This window comes from Aulonocara sp. 'chitande type north' Nkhata Bay, linkage group LG20 (genome assembly GCF_057382095.1).
Source record: "Aulonocara sp. 'chitande type north' Nkhata Bay isolate Kocher_YH1m ecotype deep benthic linkage group LG20, A_spYH_male_GT1.1, whole genome shotgun sequence".
In the NCBI taxonomy this organism is placed as follows: domain Eukaryota; kingdom Metazoa; phylum Chordata; class Actinopteri; order Cichliformes; family Cichlidae; genus Aulonocara; species Aulonocara sp. 'chitande type north' Nkhata Bay.
This window is the reverse complement of record NC_141363.1, coordinates 19,153,986-19,176,541: the sequence shown is the minus strand read 5'-3', so window position 1 is coordinate 19,176,541 and position 22,556 is coordinate 19,153,986. Positions and strand designations below refer to the sequence as shown.

Here is a 22,556-nt window from a genome sequence, read left to right as displayed (position 1 = left end):
CCCTCGGCCTCCTCTCAGTGAGCTTCATGATGTCGTCAACTATCAAAGTCGTCGATGCCTAATTTAATAGTCGACGCGTCGTTATAAGCTTTGTAAGATCCCAAAAGACGCAGGAATGAGTAGTAGGATTTAAGAGTGTAATAACGGACTGAAACAGCAGATGGCAGCACTGCTGAGAAACCACGACTAAGGAAAAGCAGCAAGAAGAGATTTGTTTGGGCCGAGAAACACAAGGACTGGACATTAGACCAGTGGGAATTTGTGCTTTGGTTTGATGAGCGTAGAGCTGTGATCTTTAGTTCCACCTGCCGTGTCTTTGTGCAGAAAAGGTGAACGATGGTCTCTACACGAATGGTTCCCACGGAAGCATGGAGGAGGAGGTGTGAGGCACACTGACCCAGCATGGCTGCCACAGCATCCTGCCATCAAGTCTCATTCATGGAGTCCCACAGGGATCAATATTAGGACCACTGCTCTTCATGTAACGTGTCAGTGATTTCATTAATTCCTCTAATATTCTACACAAAGTAATATTAGCACAACTGATCTTTAACAAATGAATATAAACGAGGAAATGATCAAGGCCATGCCATGAAGTTGGAACGTCTGGAGGTTCATGCTGACAACTTTGGGAACTCTAAAAGGCATCCCGATGACTTCCTGAAGAAATGATTTAAATATGTTGCAGTTTTAAACAAAGCTCTTCTTCCATGTGAAGCTCTTGCCGGCCTCCAAGCCGCACTCAGTGTGCTGTGATGTCCCGACACCTTGACAGGACGCAGAGCTACATGAGCTCGGGGTAAACGCTTCCTCTGTGGGCTCAGGGTGACCTGCAGAGGTCCGCAGCTTCGGTTCAGCCCTCCTGGAGCTTCTCTCAGAGGCATTTTTGAGGTTCAAGCCCAGTTCGATCTAAACTAAGGTCATAAAATCAGACTTTCACCATCCTGCCTGCAGACACGTTCCTTTCTTTGGGATGGCAGACGTCTGTTTAACAGGAAAGCGATGAGTATTTCTCTTCATCATGTTCCTAAGTGTCCGTCCGGACCTGTCATGTGTCACAGACTGTGTTTGGAAAGGTCAAAGTTTACTATCATCATCACCACACTTTGATAACTCTCACCTATCACAGTTTGATTGGGCTCATTCAGAGTTACTGCTGGAGGCGTTTAAAGGCGGCCCGGTCCCAGAGGTACCCTGCAGACGCTCGGGTGGTGATGTGAGCACGGGCACACACCTGGAAGCGTGTGAGGGACGATGCTGCAGTCACATTTGCATCGGTTCACGTGTTTCCGAAGAGTTTGTGTGCGACGGCTAAAACCTTTGTGTTGGTCTCTACAGGCTGACCTGTGTGCGAGGAAGGGAACGTACCCGGATGCACATTAAAGACAAGAGCAGCGCCTGAAAGCTTCACGCCTGCTTATCAAACGCACTGCGAGACCTGCGGTCATGGACGCCGACCCACCTTGGCCCACCAGCTGGACAGAACAAAGTAGGTGTTGACGTTCTCCTCTCCGAACTGCTCGGCCACGTACAGCCCCAGGGAGCCGTATTTGTCGTAGATGTTCTTCTTGGTGGCGTCCACCAGGATGGAGTGGGCGTTATTGATTTCCTTAAACTTGTCTGCTGCTTCGGGGTTGTCCGGGTTTTTGTCTGGGTGAAACTTCAGCGCCAGCTTCCTAAAAACAACAAAAAAAGAAAGAATCAAAGGAGCGAAAGTCTGAGCTGCTTATTCACTTTAAAGTGGGACACCTTTCACTTGCTTCTGTATCTCCGCAGCTTCCCTGATTATTGACACACATTTTTATTTCTGTTTTCTTTTTTTTCTTTTGAAACTGACACAGAAAAGTGAGAAACCCGTGGTTATTATTTACTCAAATTAAACAGAAGAATGAATTAAAACGTGCATTTTCAGAAAATATATAAAACAGAGACTGAACAGGAAAAAGGAGGAAATGAGTTTAAACGATGTTGTGTGTCGGGATGAATCGGGTGTCATTTTCTGACTTTCCTCCACAGCTGTGTTAGAAACAGGAAAAACATTAAAGATGAATCTGCTCTCTGCTGTTTGGCTTTGGAAGGTGAAGCTGTGGCAGGAAAAGCTCCTGCAAGCTGACCCGTGTGTGAGGAGGGGGAGTCACAGACAATCCTTTCAACATGCTCTATAACCTTTGACCCTGGCTCCCTCTAGTGGCCAACTGCTGCACTTGTGTGTGTGCGCACGCACCTGTAGCATTTCTTGATGTCCTCTGTGGTGGCGTTCTTGTCGACCCCGAGCACGGCGTAGAGCGATTCTCCTGATGTGGACAGACTCCTCTGTCTCTGGTGATCCATGATCTCTCTCTCTCTCTCTGTGCTTCTCTCACGGGCTCGCTCGCTCACTCAGCCTCACACCTGTCAGGTAAACCCAGAAACAAGTTTGAGGATACGAGCCTTTCACCTGCAGCCTCAGTGTGTCCTTATCTCTGTGAGAACACAAAGCGTGGTAATGAGGTGATGCGGTTGCAGGTAGAGCAGATCACACCTGCGCTGCACCTGGGAAGCCGTCGCACTCGTTCCCGAGCTGGAGCTGAACTCAGTCAGGACTCTTACAGCCTGAAATTACCTGACGATGACCTGCATCGGGTCATCAGAGCTCTGTTTACACTGTCTGGGGGACAGGAAGCTGCTGAGCAGGGTTTGAGCTTTCAGAATAAGAGCAAGGGGACGGTCAGCTGGGACTGCCACCCTTTAACTTCCAAAAACAAGTGTGAGGCTGAGGATGAAGCCGACAGCCTGATCAGTTTAACCTGAACACTGAACACACTGTACTCCATCATTTATGACTATGTGGATTTTGCATTTACAGTTTTGCTATTACAAGTTTTTGTTCTGTTGCACTGATGGGACTCTGGGACAGGAATGAAGTGAAGAGCTGGCAGATATAAGTGACAGGACCAGGCTGGCTGTGGGGGGACGCTGTAGTCTGAGTCGGGTGGAGGCCCGCAGGCCACGCTGTGCGGAGGACAATCCAACCCTCAGCAGGCCGATGACTGTGAAACAGCTCCGCTTTAACTTGATCTGTTAGAGGTGACGGCATGTCAAACACAGCTCTCACTCCCAGGGTGCCCCCCGGGGAGGTGTGCCCAGCCCCTGCTGAGCACCCTGTGCACAGAGCTCCAACACCGTCGTTACATTTGCAGACGACACCACCATCGGACCCGTCTGCTTACAGAGCAGAGCCCTGACATCATGGTGCTCAGACCCGGGAGCTGACTGCAGGCTGCAGGGCGGGGACAGCTCTATGGAGGGCGGGCAGCACAGCGTATCAGCCGCTGCCATCAGGACACCGCTCAAATATCTGACAGCTGATCTTCCACGGTCACAGGTAGACACCGCAACCCTGCACTACAACCACTACAGTGTCATCACCAATCTGTGTTTATTCTTTTTATTCATCGATATTTTCTTATTTAGATGCTTATTTTATTTGTGCCTTTTTCTGACGTGCGTCACAATGTAAGTCCCGGTGGTGACGTGTGGTCGATATGACAAAGAAAGCAGTTCATTCAGAGTAGTTTGGTTCTGATTTTGATTTTAATATTTGTTTGCAAACATCAGCTGACGGTCTACACCCGCAGGTCGTCTTTCCTCCTGCTGTTGCTTTCACAGATACTGAGACGCTCACCAGACCGTCACACGGCGGCGATGGTCCAGGGAAAACCTGGATTAATATGAGACGAGCAACTTCCTGCTTCCCGTCTGTGAGCCGCCTCCTCGCGTCCACTAATCCGCTAACGCGCTGCTGCGTGCTTTAAGAGGAGAAAGGAATAAACGGTTAAAGTCAGGTAACCCAAGCTCACCTGAGAGCCGGCCGGGCAGGAGCAGAGGGGAGAGAGGTTTACTATCCGTGTCCTGAACTTGCTCATTGTGTTTAAAGCAAATCTGACACGTACGAGCTGCAGTGACCTGCAGCAGGAGAATCTTTAAATCTGGTGCAGTCCTGACTGAATGAACGTGAGAGTGGAGAGATGCGAGCAGGTGCGCTCACCCGGCAGTGCATGAAAACAAATCCACCTGCAGTGTTTCTTCATGCTAATCGAAGAGACCACAGTACAGGCGGGAAACGGTGCATCTTCCTGCAGAGGATTGCACACTGGCCGTCCCGAGCAGGAACACCTGAGCTGTGAGGAGGCAGGTGTGCAGGGGGTTAGCAGGCTTAGAGACCACAGTAAGCCAATTCAACACAGACTGACGGAGTAGACTTAAATATACAGGAAACCATCTGCCCACACAGCTCGCCTCTCTGATGAGCTGTAACCACACACCTGACGCATGCAGCGCTGCTCTCTCCACAACAGTCCACTTCCACTCCTGAGTGTAAACGCCAGAGTAAAAGCAAAGAGTGGTGTGTCCTGCACACGTGCGACCCCGCACTGACATTTTCAAACTTCCTGCACATACAGCCAGTCCACAGCCTGTATATAAACAATGGAGGCCGCCTCCCTGTTGTCACCCATTGGTCTGCAATTTTAGCATTTTGGTCTCGGCCATCTTGGTTTAATGGAGTGACCATGGCTGCGTGCCAATTAAGAGACTGCACGCTTGAAGTACGCGTACTACGCACGGTGCGTGCTATGAGTACGAGAAGTGCGGAAGTGCGAGGCTTGTGAAACGGGACGGTCTGGCCTTCGTCGCGCTGTTCAGGTTTCCTAGCAACCATGATACAAACCGCGAGGCACGTTACATACAGCTTTGTGTGACAGAAATGAAGGAGAAAAATGTTTTGTTGGTCATTCATTTTTGTCATGACATCACTTTGATGAGGCTGAGACCACGGGACTGTAAACATGATTGCTGGGCTTCATGTCTGTGCTGAACAGTCATTTAAGATTAGTTAGTAAATAACAATCAGCTGATGTTGTTCATGAGACTAAAGTCATCTCACTGTGGTGATGTAAATATGGACAATATTATAGTATTGTCAGATTATTATGAGATCTATTAGGGGTGCAACGATATTCGTATCGATATTGAACCGTTCGATACAGTGCTTTCGGTTCGGTACGCATATGTATCGAACAATACAAAATTTTTCATTTATTTTATCAACTTTCCTTCTGACGATGCTGTCTGTGTTGAGCGCTCAGTGGATCTGCGTTCGACTACTCCGCCTAGGCTGCACTGTCGAGCGCAGATCCACTGAGCGCAGCGCAAGCTAGCGAGACAGAAGTTAAGCTCTCCTTGCAACATGGCAAATTGAGCCTCATTCAGATCTGGCGTTTGGAACTATTTTGGTTTTCATGTGACGTATGACCCTGAAGGTAAGCGCGTTATGGACTAAAGTAAAACAGTGTTGTTGGAGCTATTTGTTCTTTATTTTTGTTTTTGTTCTTATTTTTGAAATTAGTTAAAGTTTGTTGTTAGTTTACTTATATTTTGGGGTTTATTTGTCGGTTAATATTTTGTTTTAAATGATTTGTTTTGTTTGTTGTTATTTTGTTAAATTAGTCAGTAAGAGCTGTAGGGCCATTTTGTTTCTATAAATAAAGAGACTGGTATAGGACCAGCATGCATTGGGGTGGGCCTATGGTTTTTTACCAGAGCAGGAGAAGCAGTAGGAAGGATCTTGTTATTGCTTGCCAAATGGATAAATAAACCAAAACTCTCAACTAAAAGGTTTGGACAATGGACTTCTTTTGCCTGCGTACGAAATATTACCTCAGTGCAGCAGTGGCTTGTGGACTTTAAGTTGTGGGACGTTTGATCATACAAAAGTAAAGGAATTGCCACTACACAAAGTAAAAAACCTTCCCGTGGACAAAGGAATAATTCTTCATTAATGGATATAAGGATTTCAAGGATCACCGTCGAACTCGAATAAAAGTTATTGGATCGTCTGGTGAGTAATCCAGACGGATGTGATGTTGAGGCCTGGATCAACATGTCACTCGTTCATCAAAGCTGGTGAGTGATAATATTGTTTAAGCTGTAAAGGAAAACGGTGAAGCTATTGGAGTTTAAAGACATAATTTCACTACAAAGACTGATGAACTGAGTTTTGACGTACTAAATTGGTGCAAAATTGGATCGCTAATTGAAACATGCCAACGCCCTCTGTGGAAATGTTTGTCCGCTGCAAAAGGCAGGTAAATGGATGTCATGTTTGTACTTTAGGCTATGGATTCTCAGTGTGCTGTGCATCTTTATAAAGTTTGAAATAATCCAAGAGGACAATAAAAATGTCGGATATTAAGAGTAAACGAGAGGATGACACTGAGATGCAAGCAGAGAAAAGAAGCGTTAAATTTACGCCAAAAGGTTTGGATTTGTATATAAAGACATGCCAAGAAAAGCGCAGTTCAATGTGTAAGCAAGCATCTAAGTACATGGGGAAAATTTCCGCTTTAATGACCTCACATGAAAACGTTAAGGAAGTGTCTTCTGAATTTGGGAAGTTTATTAAATGCTATCAAGATGCAAACGCTTTGCAAGAATCCTTTTTAAGTTTGCCACTGCCAGAAGATGAAGTGAAAAGGCAAGTTGCACATTTTCAGTCGAAGGTGACAGCATTCTCTGTTTTTATGGACAAAGTAAAGGTTTGGTTGCAGGAGGCGGGCGAGCCGTATACTGAACAAAACAATACTGCTCTTAATGATCAAGCTGTTGAAAGTTTGGATGAAATAAAACCTGAAGACAGTGTCTCTAATATCTCAAGTGTAAAACCACCTTCAAAAACCTTGTCACAGCAAAGTCGAATTTCATCAACATCTTCCGCATGCATTAAAGCTGCGGCTGACAAGGCAGCGCTCATGGAGCGACTGGCTGCATTAAAGAAAAAACATTCTATCGAAGCGCAAGAGGAAAACTGAGAAAAGAAAAGGAGACATTATCCTTGGAAACAGAGCTGGCAGCCACTAATGCAAAGCTTCGTGTCTTAAAAATAAATTCAGTTTGTAGCTCTGAGCATTCTGATGGAATGAACTCTTATTTTGAAAGAGGGCACGTACAAGAAGCGCCTAGTTTAAATCCTTGTGCCGATACATTTGTTCCAACATCAAGAGATTACTCTGGTATAAATTCTGCATCTGAATCACAAGTAATCGTACCTAGACAAAGTCAAACCCAACATCAGGTTGATGATTCAGCTCAAGTGACGCAGCAAACACAGCCTCAGTCTCCTACTTTGACTGGGAACTGCACGAAGGAGATTGTAAATATTATGCAAAAACAAAATGACATCACTACTTTGCTTGTAAAACAAAACTTATCTTCTGTCCTCCCCGCCAGAAACATCCCTGTATTTGATGGAGACCCTTTACAGTACAGATCATTTATGAACGCCTTTGAAAATGGAGTGGAAGCTAAAACTGATAACTGGAGCGACTGTTTGCATTTTTTAGAGCAGTTCACTAGGGGGCAGCCTAGGGATTTGGTGCATAGTTGTCAGCACTTACCACCTGAGCAGGGCTATTCCACAGCCAAAGATCTTCTTGAAGAACATTTTGGGAACGAAAATAAAATTGCCTCTGCATATATGGAGAGGATTGTGAGTTGGGTACCTATTAAAAGTGAGGATGTGAAAGGTCTACAGTCATTTTCTCTTTTTCTTCAAGGATGTTTGAATCTAACACAGCAAGTTGTTTATATGAAGGAGTTGGATTTGCCCTCAAATATGAGAATGGTTGTTATGAAGCTTCCATACAAATTGAGGGAAAAATGGAGAGTTGTTGCCTATGAACTGCAGGAACAAAATGGTTACAGAGCAGTATTCACTGATCTGGTTGCCTTTATAATAAAACAGGTAAAAGTAGCATCAGATCCAGTGTTTGGCAACATACAAGACTCACAATCTGGAAGCAGCTTTAAAGCTTCAAGTTCTACCAAGCAAAGAAAAAAGGGAAGTAGTTTTGCCACTAATGTCAGTACAGTGCCAGGAATCAAAACTCAATCAACTGGAAGCAGAACAACTTCCGCCGTTCTGCATAGTTGTTTGTTTTGTTCACACAGCAACCATTTACTAGAGAATGGTAAGCAGTTTAAAGCTAAAACGCATCAGGATAAGTTGACTTTTATCAAGGAAAGGGGAATTTGTTTTGGTTGTTTAAAAGTTGGTCACACAAGCAAAGACTGTAGGAGTCGTTTGGATTGCGACGTGTGTCACCAAAGGCACCCAGGGGTTCTTCATATAGAGCGAAAGGATCCAGGTGCGTCTTCGGAACAAACTCAACAGAGGACAAACTCTAATGTCAACTTTTCAACTGCAACCACTCAGACATGTGGGTATATTGGGGCTGGTCATGAAGTTGATGCAATTTTTTCTATAGTTCCAGTTCAAGTTAAGAGCCAAAAGAGCAATAAAATTGTGCAAACCTATGCGTTTTTGGATCCTGGAAGTTCAGGTACATTCTGTACAGAAACTCTGGCAAAAAGACTGAATGTAAAAGGTAAAAAGACCAATATCTTTTTGAGAACAATGAATCAAGATAGGATTGTTAGTACACAAGTTCTGTCTGGTTTGGAAGCAAATGATTTCATGCCATTGCCAGATGTTTTGACTCAAAAGACTATGCCAGTTTCTACAGTTAATATTCCCCAGCAAAGCGACATCGATCAGTGGCCTCATCTTAAACCTGTTAAACTGTACAACGTTAATGCAGATGTGGAGCTACTGATAGGCACTGATGCTTCCAATGTTTTGGAGCCATGGAAGGTGATAAACAGTGTGGGAGGTGGACCTTATGCTGTAAAAACAAAAGTTGGCTGGGTCATAAATGGTCCCCTGCGCACTGGAAGTAACAGTGGAAATAAAACCAACTGCACTGCTGTAACAGCCAATAGGATTTCTGTTGAGCGTCTTGAAGACATGTTGATTAAACAGTACAATCATGATTTTAATGAAAGATCATCAGAGGAGCAGACTGAAATGTCTAGAGAGGATCTGTGTTTCATGGATATTGTTAGTAGTTCAATAAAGCTTATTGGAAATCATTATCACATTGATTTGCCTTTCAGGAGAGAAGGTTCCAGTTTGCCAAATAACCTCTGTGTCGCGGAGCAGCGTCTCCAGAGTCTCAGACGGAGATTTGAAAAGGATACTCATTATAAGGATGAATACACTGAATGTGTAAACAACATGCTTGAACGAGGATATGCCGAGTTTGTGCCTGTAGATGAGTTGCACAAAGATGATGGAAAGGTGTGGTACCTCCCTCATCATGGAGTGTATCATCCCACAAAGGGCAAATTAAGAGTTGTATTTGACTGTGGAACAACTTATAAAGGAGCATCATTGAACAGTCAGCTTCTACAGGGACCTGATCTCACAAACTCGCTGGTTGGGGTTCTGATCAGATTTAGACAAGAGCCTGTTGCATTAATGGCGGACATTGATTCCATGTTTCACCAAGTGCACGTCTCAGAAAAACATGTCAACTTTCTCCGTTTCCTGTGGTGGCAACATGGCGACACTTCAAGATCTGCACAGGAATGCAGGATGAAAGTGCATTTGTTTGGAGCTGTATCTTCGCCAAGTTGTGCAAATTATGCTCTACAGAGAACTGCAGATGATAATGCACAACAGTTTCCAGCTGAAGTGGTTGATACAGTCAAAAGAAACTTTTATGTGGATGATTGTTTGAAATCTGTTGCTTCAGAAGAGGAGGCAGTGCACATGGTGAAGAGGCTGACAGATATCTGCGCTAAAGGAGGATTTAAGCTTTCAAAATGGATCAGCAACAGTCGCACAGTGCTCATGTCTATCCCAGAGGAAAGAAGAGCAAAGGAAATTAAGGATCTGGATTTGGACACAGATCAACTTCCAGTTGAGAGAGCACTGGGTTTACAGTGGTGCATAGCAACAGACAAGTTCCAGTTCAGAACCTCCCTGCAGGACCGTCCAACAACCAGAAGGGGCATTTTGTCTGTGGTCAGCTCACTGTATGATCCTTTGGGAATCTTGTCTCCCTTCAGTATGCCAGCTAAACTGTTGCTACAAGAGCTTTGCCGACAAAATTTGAAGTGGGATGAAGTTATTCCCCACTCTCTTTCCCAGCGGTGGCGTGATTGGCTGGAGGATCTCCAGCTGATTTCAAAGTTTAAAGTGGAACGTTGCATTAAACCAAGTTGCTTTGGAAGACCAGATAGGGCACAACTTCATCATTTTTCTGATGCAAGTCAAGATGGGTATGGAACGGTGTCATATTTAAAGTTGGAAAAGAATAACGTCACGCATGTTGCTTTTATCCTGGGAAAGGCTAGAGTTGCTCCTCTCAAGCAAACTACAATTCCCAGGTTGGAATTGACGGCTGCAGTTCTTGCAGTTCGGGTGGACAGGCTTCTGCAAAAGGAGCTGCAAGTCAGGTTGGAAAAATCAGTTTTTTGGACTGATAGTACAACAGTACTGAAATACATCTCCAATGAAACCAGAAGATTCAATACTTTTGTTGCAAACAGAATTGCTGTCATTCAAGAAGCAACAGATGTGAAGCAGTGGAGATACGTTTCTTCTAAGGAGAATCCTGCAGATGACGCATCCAGAGGTATGAGAGCTGGGGACTTCCTCAAATGTAGGAGATGGATAAAAGGGCCAGAATTTCTCTATAAGTCAGAAAAGGAATGGCCTAAACTGGATGTGGAGTACAGTGTAATTTCTGCAGATGACCCAGAGGTCAAAAGGGACCTGACAATGAATGCCATTGTGAGAGAATTACAAAATCCTACCAGCTATTTTATCCTCTACTTCTCGTCTTGGGCAAAACTTAAAATCTCTGTAGCCTGGCTTTTAAAGATGAAAGAGGTCTTGGTGTTGTTGGCACAGAAGAGGAAAGAGTTGCTTGCTGCAGGTTTGAATAAGAATGATCCGGAAGGTCAGAAAGAAATGGAGATAAAAATGGAAAGATTTAAGACCACTTTGAAGAAAGGAAATCTCACTCCAGAAGACTTGGCAAAGGCAGAACAAGCTATTCTTCAATATGCACAACAACAGAAATTTACGACTGAAATGGCTTTAATCCGCAATGGCCCCAAAGGAGTCTCTAAGGGAAATTGTCTCTATAAACTTGATCCAGTGTTGGATGCAGGAATCCTCAGAGTGGGTGGCCGATTGAATAAAGCAGCCATGTCTATGGAATTAAAGCATCCTGTAATTTTGACAAAAGATATGCATGTGTCAACACTGATTTTACGCCATATCCATCAAAGGTTGGGACATGCAGGAAGAGCACACATGCTGTCAAAACTAAGACAAAATTACTGGATACTAAATGCAAATTCTGCTGCCAGGAAAATCATCTCTCGTTGTGTCACGTGTAGACGCAACAGAGGAAAGTTTGTTGAACAAAAGATGGCGGATCTGCCTGAAGAGAGAGTCCTGCCAGACATAGCCCCATTCACAAAGGTTGGAGTGGACTATTTTGGACCTATAAGTGTTAAAAGAGGACGAAGTCTCCTTAAAAGGTATGGAGTTCTTTTTACTTGTTTCACCAGTCGTGCAGTACATCTGGAGATTGCATGTACACTTGATACAGACTCTTGTATAAATGCTGTGAGGAGGTTCATCTGTAGACGAGGCCCAGTTTCGACCATCAGATCTGATAATGCTACAAATTTTGTTGGGGCGAATCGAGAGTTGAAAGAAAGTTTGACTGAGCTGGACCATGCCAAAATTCAAAAGGCTTTTGTTCAGGATGGCATGAAATGGAACTTCAACATCCCAGCAGCTTCTCACCAAGGTGGTGTGTGGGAGCGTCTCATTCGTTCAATAAAGAATATTTTAGCCTCAGTTCTTAAGGAGCAAGTTCTGGATGATGAAGGACTCCACACAGTCTTCTGTGAGGTTGAAGCTATAATGAACGACAGACCCATTACTAAAGTTTCAGATGACTCAAATGATCTTGAAGCACTGACACCCAATCACTTGTTGTTGCTGAAAAATAAACCAGTTTTTCCACCAGGACTGTTTCATCCAAGTGATCTGCATGTCAGGAAAAGGTGGAAACAGGTACAGTACATGGCAGAGTTGTTCTGGAAGAGATGGCTTTCTGAGTACCTACCTTTGATGCAAGAAAGACAAAAATGGATGAGGACTAAAAGATGTCTTATACCTGGAGATGTTGTTTTAATTGCAGACGCTACAGCTCCAAGAGGATCATGGATGATGGCGAAAGTCTTAAATGTAAACCAGGATGCAAAAGGCTTGGTGCGTTCTGTGAGACTACAAACAAGGACCAGTGTTTTGGAAAGGCCAGTGACAAAACTTATTTTGCTACTGGAAGCCTCATCGTGAAGAAAATCCTCAATGAAAATTAAGGATTTGTTTAAGGGAATAGCTCCTCCTTTTGGGACTTTAAAGTAATTGTGATTGTATGCACAATTAGGGGCCGGAGTGTTGGAGCTATTTGTTCTTTATTTTTGTTTTTGTTCTTATTTTTGAAATTAGTTAAAGTTTGTTAGTTTACTTATATTTTGGGGTTTATTTGTCGGTTAATATTTTGTTTTAAATGATTTGTTTTGTTTGTTGTTATTTTGTTAAATTAGTCAGTAAGAGCTGTAGGGCCATTTTGTTTCTATAAATAAAGAGACTGGTATAGGACCAGCATGCATTGGGGTGGGCCTATGGTTTTTTACCAGAGCAGGAGAAGCAGTAGGAAGGATCTTGTTATTGCTTGCCAAATGGATAAATAAACCAAAACCAAAACTCTCAACTAAAAGGTTTGGACAATGGACTTCTTTTGCCTGCGTACGAAATATTACCTCAGTGCAGCAGTGGCTTGTGGACTTTAAGTTGTGGGACGTTTGATCATACAAAAGTAAAGGAATTGCCACTACAAGTGTGTTGGATGTGCCACGCAATGCTCAGTTACATGGGTGGGAGCTAGTGTGTTAGCGCAGTTAGCTCGTTAACGTGTTGGCCGTCCAGCCCCACGCACGGGGCGATCCGCGGTAGCTCGTTAACGGAGATTTGCCGTGTTGTGGCGTTAACGTAATTTCAGATTAGCGCTGACAGCACTAGTGGGAACACAACGAATATGACTGCACATTTACTCCGACAGCATCCTAGTGCAAAGTGGAAGCAGACAAAAACAACAAGCAGCATGCTATAAACTTTACCCGAGTCATTTAGACAGCCGTTAGCACAGGATTCTCCTTATGGGGACCTGATATGTTTAATATGCTGCTGAGAATATAGCCCAGAAGAAGAGTATAGTAGAGCTTTTATTTTGAAAGAGCCATTTCTCTGTAATAAACTCTCTTTTCCAAAGATGAGGGATTCCTCAGATAGATTTATTTTTTTATCCCTTTGTTGTTTCAGCAACATTAAATTTAAAACTGTACTTTTGAGTTAAAATATATATTTATAATTTTAATAAATGACAAATTAAAAAGGCACGAACATTTTTTTGTATCGAAAAAATATCAAACCGTGACACCAAAGTATCGAACCGAACCGTGAAAACAAACAAAACATTATATATATATATATATATATATATATATATATTTTTTTTTTATTTATATTTATTTATTTTAGGGGTGCAACGATACACAAAATTCACGGTTCGATGTTTTTTCGATACAAAAAAATGTTCATGCCTTTTTAATTTGTCATTTATTACATTTTCACGGCACATTCTGCACCACATCTCTGTGCGTTCATCATTTGTTTGAAGCCAGCTCACCTCCTGCAACCACTTTTCCGAGTATACGTGCTTCTCTTGTGGTTCAGACTCCTTCTGACATTTCTTTGGAGGTAGAGGAACACCAAAGTAATTGCTTAAAGGAGCTTCTTCGACATCTTTAAGAGTTCTAAACAAATGTCTGTCCTCCTCCTGAAAATCTTATGTACGCAAACACGCGTTGCAACTTCTTATCTTGTGCGTGTTTTTTATTTTGACAGCGAATGCGCACCTGCGGACCACTTATGTGCAGCCCTGGTTATTTAGCTCGTCATATTGCAGCCACAGAAATTCTTTTGTCCATGAAACCATAAAGCTGCACTTTCTTTTTGCCTTATAGTCTCATTTGTCATAACTTCTCTGTTTTGTGGTAAGCTTTTCTTTGGCTGTCACTTCTTCACCCTGACCTGTCTTATTTGGCTCAGCAGAACTGAAATATATATCCTGCTGCTTTTACACACTCACTCACATAAGCTCAGCGATTCTCTGCGCGATCAACCTCTCACATGTTTAAGCTGCGGGAGATTTCACTTGTCATGTTTGCATAGTAAGCTAACGATTAATAAGACGATGTCAGAGGAATTGGTGCACAAATTATCATCACTCACAGATCAGTGCTGTCGCTCTCTATACACAGTTCGCAGGATTGCAAAGTGAAAGCAAAAAAACAAGCGCAAATTCAAACGCGACTTCAATATGTCACATATTGACAGTGGCTCACCGATGCCAATGACATAATTACCCAGCTACATTTCCGAAAGAATGCAAAAGCATTGACATATATTTTTCCTTCCTACAATAGCCCGACGGGCAGGGCAGAGATAGATTTTGGTAGCCCGACTGAAAAAGCCCGGGACGTCGGGCTAGCGATATTGCGAGCCCTGTAAAGGATTATTCTATTTATTAGTCTGAATTAACAGTATTAGTAATTATCAAAATTATGTTTTTATATGTCTGCAATGGTTAATCCACCAGGATGAACAAGCTCTTTAATCTAATTTGTTTGTTGATGTCCAAGAATTTGTAAATTTAGAGTTGAAAAAAGCAGAAAAAAAAAAAAGGAGTAGAGCATGTTATTATGAATGTAATATTCATGTTGTGCTTGAGTCATTTCTGCGGCTCAAATTTGGGTAAAAACATGAATTCAGTTAGCTGACAGGCTCGCGTTTATGACCGCTGATCTAATAAATCTCTCAGCACTCGATGCCAGTAATTAGAAAAACTATATTTTAACACAATATAAGCTAAAATATTTCATGTTTCATTGCTGACAGGATGAATGTACCTGCAGCTATCAGCTGTCAGACTCATACAGGCCCCACACATAGCAAACCACAGGTAAACATCACCTGTGCAGTGGATCAAAACAACAACAAACACGTGTAAAATTAAACTCTCTAACTTTCTATGGCACCAGATGGCCTCCCTATGCATCACCAAGCCACGCCCACCACACAGTCTCAGAATAACCAATCGTAGCACAGTGCCAGCTGACTGGAATTAACCAATGAGAGGAACCCATGCAGGACTACGTTGGTTTCTTTGTGTATAATAATCTGAGCAGAGCAACCAATTAGATTTGATCATGTTCAGTGATCTGAAAGTTAAACTGGCCACAAGCAGGAACAAACAGGCAGCGCTGTGACAGCACACGGTGTGTGTGTGTGTGTGTGTGTGTGTGTGTGTGTGTGTGTGTGTGTGTGTGTGTGTGTGTGTGTGTGTGTGTGTGTGGATTGCTGTAAAAAAAAAAATATGCGAGGAGAAAGCCTGTTTGTAGTTGTGCACAGTGCTGAGAGGAGAACGACCCACGGCACAGTGAACACTCTCATGCTGTGTCACCATGAAGCAACTGCTGGTTTTACACTGAGGGAAGGAAGGAGATGCCGTTTGATTTTCAAAGATAAACCTGAGTAAAAACTGATCTTTGCACAGCAGCGTTTTAGTTTGTTGGAGGTTTAAACTGGATTTAAGCATAGAAACATCCAACATCGTGAGGTTTAACCGTCTCCATGCCTCACACAGGTCGCACACTCATCTGCAAACACAAAGTGACCCATCAAAGCTTCACAGGCGCCTTCAGTTTACACGAGGTCCTAAGCAGTGTTGTACTGGCAGCGTGTGTCGGGTTAACGAACACGAGTAAAGAGCGAGCCAGAGGATGGATAACGGCAGCAGCACCACCGGAATAATAATAGGCAGTAACAGACGGTCAGGCCTATGAATAATGATCATGAGGGTGTAGTTTGTCACAGTTTTTCTTATTTCAGTTTCAAATTACACCCCAGATACTCGAGTTTACCGATTCCAGCGTCTCCAGTGAACCTCGCGTATGAACTAAACTAGCGGACGGAAAGTCCACCTGCATGCTTCTGAAGAGCAAAACAGTTTTATGGTAATGATCTTATGTCAAAAACAAAACAATCCAGGAAGTCAAATTTGTCACTGGAGTACTAAATGAACCCAACTAAACAGGAAGTGATGTCAGTCCCTGTTTTGTTCTAAACAGTGGTATCGACTTCATGATTGTGTTTTCACAGCACTTACACAGAGTTAGAAAGAAAACCTCTGATCAGCTGATTCCCAGCGTTTTCAGGCGGGTCCGTGTCACGTATGTGCACTGGGTGCCCCCCAAACAAACACGGAGGTTTTCAAGACGCTAACAGAGGCAGAGCTGCTAAAGCTAAAGCTACCCAGAGGTCAGAGCCTCAGTATGAGCAGTGAAAGGGTCAAAGCAGGCAGGAAGTCCAGGTGAAGTCATGAAGCCAGCACCGGATATTTGTGTGGGTCTATAAATGTGCTGCAGCTGCTTTACCTGACAGACAGAGCTCGCTGGCTTCAGTCGTTACAGTGAGTCAACCTGCACATCAGAGTTTCTTTTCTTTTATTAAGAAAATAACATTTTGCTCTGAAGAAAATTTGTGATATTTGCTAAATGAGCCAAGAAAACCACAATCAGAGCATCTGATGGGTGAAGGAGACGAAGGCAGGAGGCGCTCTCTGGAGGGCGGGGCTTTGACCTCTCAGGTGTATGCTTCTAGAAAGACCGCTCTGATGTGTCAGACAGTCCTCAGTTGTCCTCAGATTACAGATGTGTAGTTACCAGATCATTCTGGATGTGTAGGTTCTTAAAGGAGCTGAAATAATGAGCAGAGCAGGACGACCGCAGTGATGGAGCTCAGCTCGCAGGTGAGGTGGATAAACGTCACCTCGGGGGACGCATCTGAGGGTGAAACCAGTGAAACGAGGCCTCGTAAAGAAAACCACAAAGACAAACAGACGGTATAATTCATTCATACTGGCTCACACACACACAGGGCTGTAATCGACAGCTGCAGCTGACTCAGTAAACACAGCTGCTGCATGAGTCGGGAGCCTGAGCGTTCACTTCGTTCAGCGAGTGTCGCCTACAGATCGAGCCACAGAGCATCATCTTCTCGCCGTCTGAGCCTGAAATCTCTTCCAGCTTTCTCATTTGCACAAATTCATCCACGTAAGCGCCAGTTTCTCCCACATCAGTGAGTAGAAACACAGCTGAGCAGCACGTGAATATCAGGTACGAGCATATACGAGCTGACCATGATGTCATAGCACGCACGGCAGAGAGCAAAGAGTTTCACCTGGAGGCACACAGGGGTGAGTCTAAAGGGGGGCACGGGATAATTTCAAGACACTCAAAACACTTTTCAGATAAAATGATTTAAAGAAATAATATAAAACACTGTTAATTAAATTTCACTAATATTTAAACAAAAATAAAAATGAACATGGGGCAGTAAAACCTGAGAGCTAACGTCCAATCAGCATGCAGTCAGAAGCTTCATCAGTGAGCTGCACACAGGAAGCATCAGAGCAGCTTTCTGCACACTCCAATGAAACACACAAACTGACTGAACTTCACATTTTCAGCGATTTTCATGCGTTTCCTGTAAACGCCATGATGAATGACACACAGCAGCTGAGATCACACTGATCTGCTCGTCCAATCAAAAAGCACTCCAGATGAACAACGCCTCAACACAATTAACACAACAGCTCTGAAACTCTCACAGCGTCTCCTGCACTCAGGCAGCAGAGACGGGGAGGGAGAAGCAACTGATCTAAGGCAGGGCGAGCGACGCCAGAGGAGGAGGGAAGGTGAAGGTTCACCTGCAGTCAGATGACCTGCAATCACACGACTGCCTGCGATAGGATGGCCTGACGCAATCATGAGTCAAACCAGTGCCGTGTCTGTGTCACGTCTCTCATCAGGACGCTGCAGTAAAGGTGAATGTTTAATCACAGCATGTGACCTCTGACCTCATCCGCACTTTTATGAGATTAAAGAAACACCCACACAGTTTGAGGTCATATCCCCCTGTGATCCAGTAATGTTGAAACTGCTGCGTGCTTGCTGGAGAATCTTAAACTTGGATTGGCTCGGATGTCCAGCAGGGGGTGTCTCCTCTGCTCTGATTGGATAGAAGTCTGTGAGAAAAAAAGAGCCCTGCTTGATCTCCGAGCTCAGTGAATACCTTCCCGAGGAGTCTCTGGTCTCAGTCGCTGGTTTCTGACTGATGTTTGGTTATGGCCCGTTAGAGTAACAGAGGATGCAGGGAGGCGGAGCTAGACAATGACTGTATGAGCGTGTGGCAACACTCGCCCGATTTCAAAACCCCAAAGATGGCAGCGGGGAAAACGCTCAGATCGCGGGCTCACACCAGCTGACCTCACAGCTGCTAAGTCCATCTTTCACATACAGTCTGTTTTAAGTGATTCCTACAGATCATAAACGTGACTTACAGCTTCTCTCAAACAAAACAAACCAGACTCCGCCTGTGCTTCCACCTGCAGCTCTTCATACCGTGCCCTGTGACTCATCTTAAAAACCTCCTCAAAAGCACAGCTCAGGTGTGTTTGTGAGGAGCTAAAACAACCTGAGTTGTGGTTTTTAGCAGTCAGGACTCTGTGACTCCGTAATGTCACAGCATCTGACTTCCTTCCTTCTAGCAGCACAACGAGCATCTTTCCCCTGCCTGAGCCTGGCTCTTTCTTTTAAAAGGGGGTTCTTTCTTCCCACTGTCACCGAGTGCTGCTCACAGAAGGTTGTCTGATTGGTGGGTTTTCTCTCTGACAGCATGAAGCCTATCTAGGGATGGGTATCGTTTAGTTTTATCCAAACCGGTACTTTTGAAACGGTGCCGGTGCTTAAAGAATGGAGAACAAACTTGGTCCAAAAACCTCTCATGTTTTTATTTTTAGCAGTCTCTTTTTTTCTGCAACATGTTAACCAAGTTAGCCTTTTCTGTTGATACAACATACCTCCTTTGGTTGGAACCGGTGCTTAAAGAATGGAGAACACAAACTTCGTCCTAAAACCTCTCATGTTTAGCTGTTTTTTTGTAAAAAGATAACAATGTTAGCCTTCTCTATCACTCTATCAAACAAGAAGACAGCCGCATGTAGCTATGATGATGTTTGCTAGTTCACCTTACATGCATTAATGTAATAACGTGGTTAGCCTACTCAACGTAAATGACACACGAACAACATGAAGCTACTCACGCAGAGAAGAACGGCTGCTGCTGCATCATCATCCTCATCATTTCTGCTACACTGGCAGGGCTAGGGGCCAGGACTCTCCTCTTCGGGTTTTTGGCTATGCGTCACCAGATGTTTCATCAGATTCGAGGTGTTACCTCCTTTGCACAGTATCACCTTAAAGCACTCAGCAGGCTGCTGAGTTTGCATCTTTTGCCAGCTGGTCCCAGCTGGAGGATAATTTTAGGGTTTTAAGGGTCCTCGTGGCTCAAACTGCGTGACAGGAAGCTGCAGAACAGCTGATCGCAGGCTGGACCACAGGAGAAGAGGCAGCTATCAATGAGCGTTGACAGATATGTTAATTTTATTTTTAAATGTGATGCTCCGATGCTTTTTATCCATCTTACACACTAAAGTATATTAAACACACGTATCAGGTATTCAATAACAGCCCCACATCCAGCTCCTCTCAGCTGACCGCTAACTGCTGTGATATCACGTGATCCGATGTGAATGAAAGTCACATGACTCATCGTGACCACTTGTGTCAGATCTAGTGATGTCATCATCAGTCATCAAACAGAGACCAGCTGACTCAGTTAAAATTGACTTTAGGAGCCCTGATGTGTGCAGGTCATGAAAGATTTAAAACATAAACAGATGAAAACGCCTCACACCGACTCTGAGGTCACGCAGCAGCTGGCCAATGGGACGGGCAGATCTGCAGATCATATCTCAGAGACCAGGCAGCAATTAGAGTCCATCTGTGTCCCTGCTGATGAAACACAGTAATAGACACGACGACTCCTCGTTTCACAGCGGATCCCAGCATCCTCCTCTGTCGCATACCCTTCACTACATCCATGAACCTCCTGCCTTTTCTCCTCCTGCCTGGCAGCTCCATCTTCATCATCCTTTGTCCAATATATCCACCTTCCCTCCTCTGCACCATCTAAGCATCACCTCTCAGACTCTGAGCTGTCCCTTTGATGGACTCATCGTACTCACTCCCAGTGAACACCTGAGCATCTTCAGCTCTGCTTGTTGCCTAAAGGTAATGGTGTGAACTTCACCAAGGGCCCAAAGATCCCAGTAACAGTCCAAGAAGCAGTAAAAGGTCCTGGGATTCAGGAGTGAAGGAAACACGGTCAGGCATGAATCTTCCTGTTAGGTTTTGGATGTCCTGCTGTTTGTTCAGCTGTGTGCTCATACTCGCAGGTGTCTGACAGCATGCACAGGTAAGGCTTCACCATTATTTATATTTCAAAGCTCATTAAGGCCAGACACGTCCCCCTACCCACAACACCAGGATGGATAAGGTGATAATATGCTCATAACTGATCACCAACCACTGCTGGTGGTGACATCACCCTGGAGATGTCTCATCTTCTTGATAAACCAAAACTAAAACACATCCTGCTAGCAGTTTTACTTCCTGTTATTAACTGAGCCTCTGGGATCAGCCTGAACTAAACGAGTGAGTTTAGGGAACTTTAGGGGGAGAACACCAGTGGGCACACAGCTCTGGTGTTAAAATTAATTTGACCTTGATGGTAACCAGGGGGAGCCAAAAAACATCCTCGGTTATATCCCTGAGAGGATCAGGAACATCATCCCGCATGCCCCCTTTTAAAAACCGTGGTTACGCCCCTGCTGAGGGGACAGGTGCAGCTCACGGTGTTGGCCAGTACCCACCTGCACCCCACGACCTGTAACCCCACCTGCTCCACACGGCGGCGACCTCTGATCAGAACCGACGGACCCACACCCCTCCCCCGTCCCTAAAGCCGGACTTATCCCGTTCGTCTCCCCTCGATTAGATCTGTCACATCTGAACAAACACTAACGAGGACCGGGAGTCCGCCCGAGCCCCTCACACCGGGCACCTAAACCGGAGCTGGCCGGTCACGGCCGGGGGCTCAGCTCGAGGTTAAAGCGGATAATCTGCAGGCGTGAGAGCAGCAGCATCCATGTTGTTAGCCCGAGTCTAATCCAAGGACGGCGGCGCGGCTAACGTCAGCGGCTAGCCCGGGCTTCTTACCTGTTCTGTCCCGGGGGCGGAGCGGCTGCTGGTCCTCTCTCGGTCGCTGAAGCCTGGCTCGACGTTTACAACACTATCATCCCACTTCCAGTCCACGCTCCGCCGCTAAAACATCGACCGGACACCGAGCTAACGGCTACACCGGAAGGGGGCGCGCAGTCAATCCGAACACAACGGCCGCGCGCAAACCCTCCCACTTTCTGCCCTGCTCGTTCCCGCTGACAGCAGGCGCGCTCACAAGCGCTCAGGAAGTCACGAGGAGCGGCCCGCTGTCTGAGCTTCTTGCTCCACAGGAGGCGCTGTCGAGCTCGTGGCACTCCGTGGAGCCGGGATAAACGTTTTACGTTAACCCTGTTTGTGATGGAAGCGTCGAGGCGGTAGATTCCGTCGTGTGTTTAGATGTTTTACATATTTCTTTTGTGGTAAAACCCTTATGCGAGCATTACGGCCCTCACAGCACCGTAAGCCGCCAGCAGCAGCCGCCTGATAGCTTCACCTTTAACATCACAACCAGCTGCTTCTTGCTCACTTTAATTACGCTCCTAACGTCTGCTGGAGGTTTTTTAGGAACTTTATTGAACAAACAATGAGTATACAACATATAAACAGATCAAGAATACAAGAGAACAGAACATGAACACACAAAACCAGGGGTAAAAAAAATTATATAAATACACGCAAAAATTCAATTTTATATACTGTTTTGAGAGCATTTTTGTTGGTGGAGGCTGATATTGATCCATGCATCCATTCGCTTCCGATGATCCTTTTCAGGGTCGCGGGAGCCAGCTGCCACAGGGCGAGAGGCGGGCTACACCCTGGACAGGTCGCCTGTCTGTAGCAGGGATAACAGAGACACTCTCACATTCACACCTATGGGAAATTTGGATTATCCAATTAACCTATCCCCACAAACTGCAAGTCTTTGGACGGTGGGAGGAAGCCGGAGTACCCACGCAAAGACAGGGATAGAACATACAAACTCCACACAGAAAGACCCCGGTGGAATTGAACTCAGGGCCTTCTTGCTCTGCGGCAACAGTGCTAACCGCCGTGCTGCCTCCTGATATTGATTTTATGTACAATTCCACATCCTTAAGAAAATGACAGAAATATGGTGGTCTGCTGGAGTTACCGTTTGAAAACAGGACCCATCGATTGGAGGACCTCCTGCTACAAAACCTTAACTAACTTAACATCTAAATGAAAGTAAAACTGAAGTCATTGTGTTTGGGCTTCCTAAAGACCCCGACCTTTCTTTGATTTTATGGGACCCCTAACTTCCCAATGTACTTCCTCCATTAAGAGCCTCGGTGTTACTTTTGACAGTGCTTTTAAATTTGATA

General features: G+C 44.7%; 2 protein-coding genes across 2 annotated transcripts in view; one reads left to right on the top strand and one right to left on the bottom strand.

Annotated features, from left to right (window-relative positions):
* Nucleotides 1-21,411, bottom strand: part of dnajc5ab (DnaJ (Hsp40) homolog, subfamily C, member 5ab) — a 28,119-nt gene extending 6,708 nt beyond the window's left edge. Inside the window, exons 1-3 of the mRNA XM_086276680.1 lie at nt 21,211-21,411; nt 2,225-2,391; nt 1,463-1,676 (exon numbers count right to left, since the gene is read on the bottom strand). Of these exons, the coding sequence (XP_086132806.1) occupies nt 1,463-1,676; nt 2,225-2,331 (321 nt within the window). The 5' untranslated portion in view covers nt 2,332-2,391; nt 21,211-21,411. The remainder of the gene's footprint in view (nt 1-1,462; nt 1,677-2,224; nt 2,392-21,210) is intronic.
* Nucleotides 1-22,556, top strand: part of LOC147305434 (uncharacterized) — a 479,902-nt gene that overhangs the window by 68,762 nt on the left and 388,584 nt on the right. The window lies entirely within an intron of this gene.